At 31.5% G+C, this 11,372-nt stretch overlaps 1 protein-coding gene across 1 annotated transcript; it reads right to left on the bottom strand.

The window, feature by feature from the left end:
* Window positions 1-6,345: 6,345 nt before the first annotated feature.
* On the bottom strand, window positions 6,346-8,705 carry LOC110939939 (alpha carbonic anhydrase 1, chloroplastic). Its single transcript, XM_022181504.2, has 6 exons — window positions 8,529-8,705; window positions 7,963-8,183; window positions 7,178-7,284; window positions 7,001-7,103; window positions 6,721-6,912; window positions 6,346-6,618 (listed from the first exon to the last, which is right to left on the bottom strand). The coding sequence occupies exons 1-6, from the start codon at window positions 8,596-8,598 to the stop codon at window positions 6,481-6,483; spliced, it is 831 nt and encodes a 276-aa protein (XP_022037196.1). The 5' UTR covers window positions 8,599-8,705; the 3' UTR covers window positions 6,346-6,480.
* Window positions 8,706-11,372: the final 2,667 nt, after the last annotated feature.

An 11,372-nucleotide genomic window follows, 5' to 3' on the forward strand; every position in this document is an offset into this window, starting at 1 on the left:
GGGATGTGACTCGGTTGACGATGGGAGAGCTGGTTGAGTTGTTGAGTTAACTGATGGTCAACGGCCTGGTCAAGGTCGACGTGGCGTGGGTTTGTTAGGCTGGGGCCCACACTTGATAGTCGGCTAATGTGGCATGGTGAAATGTGCGAGCTGTAAAAGGTAAAAGTAAAACCGCCGGTTTTTACGGGTTATTTTCTTTTCTATTCTATTTAACGCCTTTATATTCTGTTGGGATGGTTGCATTGATTTCGATGGTGTTTATAGGTAGTGTGAGTAGGTTGAGATGGTATTTGAAGCATGATTTTTGAAATGTGTATATTATATTTATATTTATATTTATATTTATATTTATATTTATATTTATATTTATATTTATATTTATATTTAGAGGCCGGTTAACGTACAAAATCCTTTAACGTATATTACGTACGTGATTCAGAATCAACATGTGAAATTGGGTTTATAACGTGCGACTTCCATTTGTTTTTTTTTTTTCACATGCGATTTCCTTTTATTTAACAACATGCGATTTGCAGTTCATTACTCACGTGAGATTTCATTTTTTATAACATAACGTGTGATTTCCAGTTTATTACTCATTTACTCACATGCGATTTTCACTTTTTGTAAACACAACATGCGATTTACCATCGCGTACGTAATGTATGTTAAGGCATATTGTACGATATACTTTTTCTTTATATTTATACCTTCTGAAATGAGTATTTAAATAAATTTAAACGAAATGATAAAAATGTAAAAGAAGTGACTTTTATGTATCGGCGGACCAAAGAATTATATTCTGAGAATGCGAATGAGGGATTCAACCAAACTTTCAAGGGATGCTATCGGGTTTTTTGTCTATAAAATATACTATTTTTTTAAGAGGACGCCAACCCACCAACCATTTCACTTGGGTCCTCCCCTGCCTTACGGGGTCTAGAGGCAACTTTTTGAGACTAGTATAGATCTCATCTTTATAAACTCTATCAATAGCTTTTAACGATAAACGTATAATATAGTTGTTAATATAATTTTACTTGCAATAGATTTACAACTTGTATGGAAATTATATATTTGTACTTATTTCGGGCTCAGTAAAAGTAAAAGATATCAAGCTATCTTTAGTTATACAGGCATTTATTAACTTTACATTTATATGAAAGTATATAGCTGTAGCCCAATTTGAAACTAGGCCTTTCCCTCTAAATATAGTTGTTAATATAATTTTACTTGCAATAGATTTACTAGTTATATGGAAATTATATATCTGTACTCATTTCGGGTTCACTAAAAGATATCAAGCTATCTTTAGTTATATAGGCATTGTTAACTTTACATTTATATGAAAATATAAATATGTAGGCCGGTTTGAAACTAGGCCCTCCCCTCTAGGTATATGCCTCTACCAACTGGGCTAGCTTCACATTGACATATGAAACAATTGAAAGGTTCAAATCTTGCATTATGAAAATCAAAGTCTAATTATCATATATTTCAACCAAGTAAAGGTTTTAGCCCCTAAAATTCGTAAGGCGCTCAAATTATGGTTCTTCCTCCTTTGATTCCTAGATCATAGTCTTTTTTCACCTTCGTCAATGATTTCTTTTAGCTCATTCCACTAAAAAAATGTTGATGCTTCTAACATCATTAGGATGGAGGGAACGCTTCTTTCATGTATCCTAGCCCCCCTCCAATCCTGCATTGTCACCTCATTTTTACCCTAAACTACCTTAAATCCACAAAACACTGGTAGCACTCGTTTCAACCACCCTAGAACTTTTTTTAGGTTAAACGGTCTTATAACCATTGGTAACAATCAAAAAATGGAGAAACATAGCTAGTATATGAAGCTATGAATCCTACCCATGAATGCAACCCATGGGGGTGGTGGCGATGTACCCGCTTAGGGTATATACACGCAATCCCTACCAACATTGTGCCCCCTCCACCCTTAGATAATCTTTGTTAGATTATGAACACAACATAGATCCAAACCATCAGGCTTCCATCTTCATTTCTCTTTTGAGGGATATAATTAGATGTAACATGAATGTTTTAATTTCCTTCAAAAGATTTTCGAATGAAGGACTTTAATAATTAAATAAATCCTTAGAAGTGTAAGATAAAAATGGAATTAAAGTATAAAAGATTTGCTATAAAAAATCATAAAGCTATTAGAATCTCAGATGTTTCTATTGACGAATAGAAAAATATAAAAGTACATAATTTAACTCCCAACAATAATTGTAAACCAAATAAAAAGAGTACCTTAAAATTAAAGTTTCTTTTAAGAATGTATCTTTTAGACACCTTTTATCTACACATTTTTAAGGCTTATATAATAATATAAATATATAAAAGGATAATATATTAAACTCAAATATGGATGCTCGAACAATGGATCAAGTTCTACTTGGTCTAATGGACCAACATACTACATGTCACATTAGTATTTTTCTATATTTTAGGCTGTTTTTGATGCATTCAGCTTAAGTTGACTAACAAAAATTATATAAGTTTAATTTTTTTTGAGTTATGTAAATGACAAACCTTTACCGCAACGAAGTCTATACTCTATCATGATGATTAATATACGTTTAATTTTTACAAACTTAGACAATTCACTAAGATTATACTTTGGTCAACACACGATTATACTACAGAACTAGCTAGTTCTAACTAATCTAAACCTAAGGTTATGCTTTGGTCAACACACGATCACACTACAGAACTAGCTAGTTCTAACTAATCTAAACACCTTTTATCTACACATTTTTACGTGAATTTATACCTAAGATATAAAAACATTAGGACCTAACAAAATAGTTGCACACCCTAAATTGTTCAATCAAATAATAAGGTTACATTCAAATAGGAAACATTACTAGTTTTTAAGCACGAGTTTGATAGTTTAAAATAACAGTGACCGTCTTTATTTTTTATTTATCAAATCTAAGTTATTTTTCTTAAATAAAAGGGTTACCCTCGTCTAGGGTCTCATTGACGGGTCTCATCACCATGAAAAACATAAACCACATAAAATGTAAAAGGGTAACCCTCCTCTAGGGTCTCATTGAAAGGTCTCATCATCGTCGTATCAAGAGTATGACTTATTTACCAAATTTTTGTTCAGTGCACTTGGTGGTCGATCTATGAATATATGATCATTTATAAATAAAATTTCTATCATGTATTTTATAATTATATTATCATGATCTATGTTTGCATTAACATTACAAAACCCCAATTCAAAATATTTAGACAGTCATGCATTCATGTATGTGTTCAATATTTGCTACACTTACCAATTTTTTGTCAGATTAACATTTTTTTCGAACACGGTCCATTTCAGTTTTAATTAACTTTGGGCATAACTCGTTTTAACCTTTTTTTCGAACACGACCCTTCTCAGTTTTAACCAACTTTGGGCATAACTCGTTTTGACCTAAAATTAATTGATACTTCTAAATAGCTTATTTTAATCCGAACCCGTTCTAAACCATCACTTGTATAACACGATTTGTACATTTTGCAGAGAGCTAGTATGAATTGTTATAAAATAAACATCTCATGTTTCATCATATTGTTTTAGCATAGATATTAGGTGTTAGATTGAGCACACATGAAACATGAAAAACAATAAACAAACATATATATTCACGTGGTTCGGTCTAAATTGATCTATGTCCATGAATGACAATTAGGTTATTTATTTATTTATTTATTGAGGTTTAATAAATTACAAGTACAAGGATTGTAGTTATAAAAACTAATTATGGTTTAGCAAACTTGCTCCTAGGGGTGTAAACGAGCCGGGCTCGAGGCTCGAGCTCGGCTCGTCATGTTTTTATGAAGGTCGAGCTCGAGCTCGGCTCGGTCTGAGCCTACTTATTTGAGCTCGAGCTCGGCTCGTGAGTAAAACTCAAAGCTCGAGTTCGGCTCGGCTCGAGCTATTTTGAGAACAACTTCAAGCGAGCTAAAAGCTCGGCTTGAGCTCACTTCAATATAGCATAAACGAGTCAAAGCTCGGTTCGAGCTCGGCTCGCCAATTGTATCATCATCATTATTATATTTTATATAAAAAACTAAAACCTTGTTTGGGCTCGTTTAGGCTCGCGAGCCTAAACGAGCTTTGTATATTAGGCTCGAGCTCGTGCTCGATAACTAAACGAGCTCTATTTCAGGCTTGAGCTCGGGCTCGGGCTCGGGCTTGTTAAGGCTCGGCTCATTCGAGCTATTTACCGAGCCGATCACGAGTAGGTCTCAAGCTTTTGGGCTTGTTTACACCCCTACTTGCTCCCCCAAGTTATGCTCTACGGACCCAAGGTTAGGACTAACAAAATAGTTGCACACCCGAAATTGTTCAATCAAACAAATATGGTTACATTCAATTCAAATAGGAAACATTATTAGTTTTTAAGCATGAGTTAGAAAATTCAAAATAACAATGACCGTCTTTATTTATCAAAGGTATTGAGTTATTTTTTTCATATGGTAACCCTCGTCTAGGGTCTCATCACCATCACGAAAAACATAAACCACATAAAATGTAAGCAAGTACGATAAGAAAGACATTCGTATCACATTACCTAATGACCTAATACATATCCCATGCCATTAAGCCCCATTGCGAGGACATTTTTATGATATAATTTATCACATATAAAACTAAAGGTGCATTTGATTCGCGATTTTTTTCAAAGAATTAGAACCAGTTAAAATAAATACGGGGTGTCCAAATAAGTTGGTAATGATTGAGCTCTATACGTGCCGTATACAACACATGGGGGTCCTAAGTGTCCAAATAACCATAACCAAAACCATATTTATTTTGGTTAATGAGGCTGGTAGCCACATGCCGCAAATAGTGCTGATCTACATAGGAAGGCACGTGTTTTTTGATAGATCAAAATCTAATAAGAACATATTAATATACTAGGTTAGAACCCCGTGTATTACACGGGTTGAATAAATGTAATTTTATATATTAAATAATAAACAGTTATATCTTTATGAACCCCGTATATTGTACGGGTTAAATAAATGTAATTTTGTATATCAAATATTTAAAAATAGTTATATATTTAAAAACCATGTGTATTAAACAGATTAAATAAATGTAATTTTGTATACTAAATACTAAAAACGCCGTATCTTTAAAAAAACCCATGTATAATCGGGTTGAATAAATCTACCAAATAATAAAAATATTACATCCTTAAAAACCCCGTATGTTACACGTGTTGAATAGATCTAAAAAAGAGTTATATCTTTAAAAACCATGTGTATTACACATATTAAATAAATGTAATTTTGTATATTAAATACTAAAAACTCAGTATCTTTAAAAAACCCGTGTATAGTCGGGTTGAAAAATCTACCAAATAATAAAAAAATTGTATCCTTAAAAACCTCGTGTATTACACGTGTTGAATAAATCTAATTTAAATAGCAAACGATAAAAAAAATATATCTTTAAAAACTTCATGTATTACACGTGTTATATAAATGTAACTTTGTATAGTAAATAATAAAAAATTATATTTTTAAAAACCCCGCGTTTTACACGAGTTAAATAAATATAATTTTGTATACCAATTAATAAAAAAGCTATATTTTTAATAAATTAGAATAACATTTAATATTTATTTATTATTTATATATTTAATATAAGATAAGTAGGAAAGAGAGGTATTTGTTTTAAAAATATATTAAATTAACAATTTAGATTTGAGGATAATATTTTATTAAAGCATGATAAGATTTAGTATTAATTTATTATTTATTTATTTAGTTAATATGAGATAAGTATAGATTTAAGGATATCTCCTATGAATGACACGTGTACAAAACTTGGTTTCTTTTATTATAGTAGATAGATGTCAGTAAATGGGTAAATTCAAAATAATCGACTTTCAATAATACATATTTTTAAATTTAATATAATCAATAATTTTAGTATTATATAATAATGATTAGATTTGATTTAATATTATCTTTTAAATTGATGATCAACATTTACCCTCAAAATTGTAAATTAATCCTTAAATGTTTTATTAAAAAGTTAAAATTCGATTAGAAAATAAAGAGTCGTTAGTTTACCCAAGCTAAATAGAACATGAATGATATTATCTTTTAAATTGATGATCAACATTTATCCTCAAAATTGTAAATTATTTAATTTAATAAGAAAACAAAAAAATAGATAGTCTCAATGAATGCCAAGTGTCCCAGAGGTGGTTTCTTTTATTATATAGTATAGATATAGATTATTATATTATATAAATAAATGAGATGGCAATATATTGTGATACACTTCTTACTATCTTTGGTATAAAAGAGTTAAAAGTGAAACAAGTTCTTTTATTTGAAACTTGTACATTCATAAATTATCACTTATATATTATCTTTAAAACTTAAGTCACGGTGAATGCACACAAGTTATTTTGATTAAAACTTATACATACATAAACTTGTTCAATAGTGGTTCATCTTGTCATCATACATCTCTATATGTCTCCCATGCAACGGTTGAACCGGTCTCGAGTTATGCTTACATCCCACAATCAATGGTGCTTCTAAAGCCTCTACTTGACCCCGCGAAATTGACCTTATCTATGATTTTAATCAAATCCAAACGTTGGAAACTTTCGAAAAATCTAGAGAAATTTCGTTCGTTAGTTAGTTAGTTAGTTAGTTAGTTAGTTAGTTACATACCTTGCCAAGAATGTTCCAAATAATGCCTTCGGTACATGGAGGCGTGGAAAAAGATCCCACATATCGGTAATACTTTCGTGTGTGTTTCCTAATCTGCTTGGTGGTGAAGGTTCCGAGAGCAATTTGAGGTTGTTGTTGTTGTTGAGATGAACTATTAACCGCTTTTTTCAATTGGGCGAGTTTGGTTTGTATCTATTTAGTGATACAAAATAAATATCGATTAATGTATATGTTAGTTTTAACGAGAAAACGACTATTTTCCAATTATGTAACAACTTACCTTAGATAGAAGAGGGTCGGGATGGCCATACCGGTAAAGAATGGCTACAACCGATGTTTCACCATCTACGGCTTTGTGAACCAAATGAAGCTCAGCAGCATACCTATGGGAATGATATGTTTAAGGTTTGGCTTTAAAGGTCAAGATATATATGGTTAAAAGAGATGAAAGACATACTGAAGACCATTAAGGTGATGCTCTGAAGGTGCATGCCAATGCATTTGAATAAGACTATAGTTTTTACCATTCATTCTCAACATTCCTGCATTCCCATCATATTTTATCTGCACCCAATAATGTTTGTAGTCAAAATTTCATATATAAAGGTCAGAATTGATGCAAGAAACACAAACATAAAACATTTGAGCAAAAATAAAGGTCAAATACAAAAATCAAATCCAAAACCGATAACACAGACAAAAACAAACCTACAAAATTTGAGCAGTGGCGGAGCTTGAACGAAAAATCAGTAGGGTCCGGACTCTCAAAATCAAAACTAGGGGTGTCTTGAAAATCCAATATTTACACTAATTTATTTTGGAAATTTTATGTAAAATTACACTATGAAGCGAAAAATCAGTGGGAGGGGGGCGGCAGGTCCCCTGGCCCCCATTAAGCTTCGCCCCTGATCAAGGTCAACATTAACGGCTCAAAAGTCAAAATCCTTGACGAGGGTAGGGATGAGATTAGTATCGTATCTATACTGAACCGGTACTAAATTTCTAGAAAAGTGAGTTTCGAATCTATCGGTATGGTAGGTACGATACCGGTACTTTTTACAAAATGTTCATCTGTATACCGATACCAAATTTCTAGAAAAGTGGGTACCGAATACTATACTAAATCTATCAATGGGTATAGGTACGATAACAGTATCTGGTACCAAATGCTCATCCCGGATGATGGTCATCATAAAAGAATAAAGTCAAAATTGGTTAAAAGAAAGAAGAAATAATACAAACCCCAACATTGAAGAGATTGTCAACAAGAGTAGCATTAACAACAACATTATATTCGATGTCTAACGGCTTCAGGTGTCGACCAGCAACACATTTTGACTTTACTACGTTGACCGGAGACTGAAATTTTCCATGAGAGCAGGCCGAGTAATTTGGGCTTAGACTCCCCCATTTTCTTGGGCCATATGGGCCCAAGTAAGTGAATTGTGGATCTTCCCCATTCACTGTTTGCCACCATTCAAAGAAAAAACAATCACAAACCAAACATACTTTTAAAGTTATACATCATCACTTAACAATGGTTATAACTGGATTATATGTACTACTTGTTGACACATTACAATTTTAAAACACAATCATAACCTTACAAATTTTGAAAGTAACGCGTAAACAAATGCTTAACGCTTTTTTCGATCATTAAGTTTAAAACCGGGTGTTCTTAACTTACAATGGTTAAAACGTCCAAATCCCATACCGAATTATAGAACCGACTATGATAAATTCATGTTCTATTACCTAAACTATAGTAGAAAAAAATACATATATGTATGGAGATATAGAGATCATACCGATATTAGCGCATGTTCCAAAGAAGAAGATCAATGCTATGGAGAAGAAGGAAACAACATGAGTAGCCATGGGTTGAATGAAGAAAGATTCTTGCCTATGGCTTGATGAAGATGTTGATATGAATAATTTATATTGTGACTTGCATATGGCATGTTTATATTCTTGTCTATATATAGACACACTATGCTTTTGGAGGATAGCCATACACATCTAAAGTATGTGACCTTTTCAACATTTTTCTATGTAATTTTGTTTTCTTTTAATATAATAATTATTTCTTTAAACTTTTGCATCCCATTAGTTATAGGTTGGTTTTTATTAAACATTAAATTTTCCATATCAAAACAGTAAGAAAATTTGTATTCCAAAAAATTCTAAGCCATCCAACATGGGTGTTAGACTCTCAACAATAACATTTGAACTTGCAAAGTCCCTACCATAATGTCTATTCATGATTCCAATAAACCCCATGCACAATATATAGATTCCTTTGAGAGGTTCAAAACTGGTTTTATACCTTTAAAGATTTCTTAGAATTCTTTTATTCAAAGTACATTTTGTTTATGTTTGCATCGTCATATAAACAAGATCTATAATTTTGTCTTGAATGTTTGTTATATCTGAACATATTTTTTTATTAAAAATAATATAACCACAATCGTTTCTAGCAATCGAAGGTTCTAACTTTCAAGGGCGTAGCTTTCAAGGGGCCGGGAGGGGCGTCCAACCCCCCTGAACTTTTCGCTCAGTAGTGTTATGTATGTACGTTTCATGTAGAATTTTTTGGGTATATACGTTTTGGACCCCCGGTTTTATAAATTTTTTTCCTTATACAGAATTTTTAGGTTCGGTGACTTCCGACCCCCTGGTAGAAATTTTCAAGCTTCGCCACTGCTAACTTTTAACATGATTTCGATTTTTTTACAATCCCACCACTACAAACCATCGTCGACCGTCCACCACCACTAATTTGTATTAACTATTTGACCTCCACCACCTCTATCATCCCCACATACACACTAAAGTACCATTCATCCATAAAAATGGTGTATCATAATTTGTTTCTTTATTGTGTCCTTTTGTTGTCTTCTGATTGTGCTAGAATAAAGTGATCACGTTTTGGTGCATGGTAGGCCACAATAATTCAGGGTTAGCAATCTTCATGGTATCTATTCCATGTTGACTTCAAATAGGTAGCATATAACCAAGTAGATATCCTGAAATATTCATTAGAAAAACCCTAAACACTAATGTTCACTCATCTTATAACATTTTTTTAATATCTTTTGAGTTCATGATGTCTACTTTAAGTAGTGGTAGTGGCGTAGTGCCACCGTTCATGGATTCCACATAAAGTGGGTGGTCCATAAATTTTGGATAAAATATGCCTTTTCTTGGAATTATGTATAAACCAAGAACTACCTAAATGTTAGATACATATATTGTCTCAGAAATAGAAATGATAGATTAATTCTTAATTTCTAATTGCATACTTTATGTGTATCACATAAAACTACTTCCACTTTTTTTTTTCACATTAAAAACCAACATACTTTTATTTTTATCTTATAAAAGTCTCTAAAGAACTTTTTTGCATGTAAAAGTCCAAACAAATGTTAAATTTGAACAAATTATGAATTATTATTTTTTTACTTATTAGTATCACGTTAGAAAAGAGTCGAGTTGAATTAATGTTTTAAATTGGATATATAGTAAACCAAAGTATGTTTAATGTTTGCCTTTTCTTTTCTATTTTAAATTCAATAAATTGATAACAATAAATATTATTTGGAGAACAATATAATAAAATTCATGAGCGTGCTTGACATAATTCAAAATAAAATAAAATAACAAACATATAAAATGGTATGTATAAATTCAAAATCGCTAAAAAAATATAACATAATTTGTCAAATAATGTTTTCTTGAATTCATCCGATCGTAATTAAGAGATTTTTTTTTGTTAAAGTTTAAAATTTGAAGGGACTTGTGTAATTCAAGAGTAGAAAGTATGTTGTTTTTATGTATAAAAAATGGTATGGGAATTTTATGAGACAAAAAAAGAAAGTATGTTAGTTTTTTATGTGAAAAAAAAGTGGAGGGACTTTCATGAAACAAAAAAAAAAAATTGTTGGTTTCGCAAGTAAAAAAAAATTGAAGGACTTTTACGAGAAAAACTGAACGTATGTTGGTTTTTTATGACATTGGCCCTTCTCTATTTAGTTGTTTATGCCTTCTATTAATCCTTCTTTCTATTATTAGTTGATGATTGTGTTAACTTAGTTGTTAGCTTGCTACTAGTTTATGTTACTAATTGATATATTAATAAACTTGTTATGACAAGGTCCAATTTTCGAGTTCGAGTTAAGTTTTCAAAAATGTTAAGTCGTCATGCGTGATGCTTGTGTTATAGAACCACAAGTCCAATATGTTGCTTTCATATGACGTTGTCCACAAATGTGAAATCGAATAAATCAAATTCCAACGGATTTTTGACATCGCAAATTTAATTTTGTCGCTATTACTTTTTTTAGTGATGAATGTGGAAGTATGTTTAGGAGGTTAATGATAATTTGATTATATAAAACATGTAATTCATGATGATTATACTTAGAGCTATGTTGTTATATAAATATTTACTTTTTAACTATACATTTGCCTTTGTTGTGGCTTGACTCGCCGATGAACTTTCGAAATAATCAATAACCAAATTTGCAGCAAAAACCAATATTTTTTAGATCATGACTAAATGTTGATAGTTATGTCTCATGTTGATAGCAATGAAGACATAAACACAAATCAATTTCAAGATTAAGATCAACAAAATAATGACATTTGTATAG

This window comes from Helianthus annuus, chromosome 5 (assembly GCF_002127325.2).
Source record: "Helianthus annuus cultivar XRQ/B chromosome 5, HanXRQr2.0-SUNRISE, whole genome shotgun sequence".
NCBI lineage: Eukaryota > Viridiplantae > Streptophyta > Magnoliopsida > Asterales > Asteraceae > Helianthus > Helianthus annuus.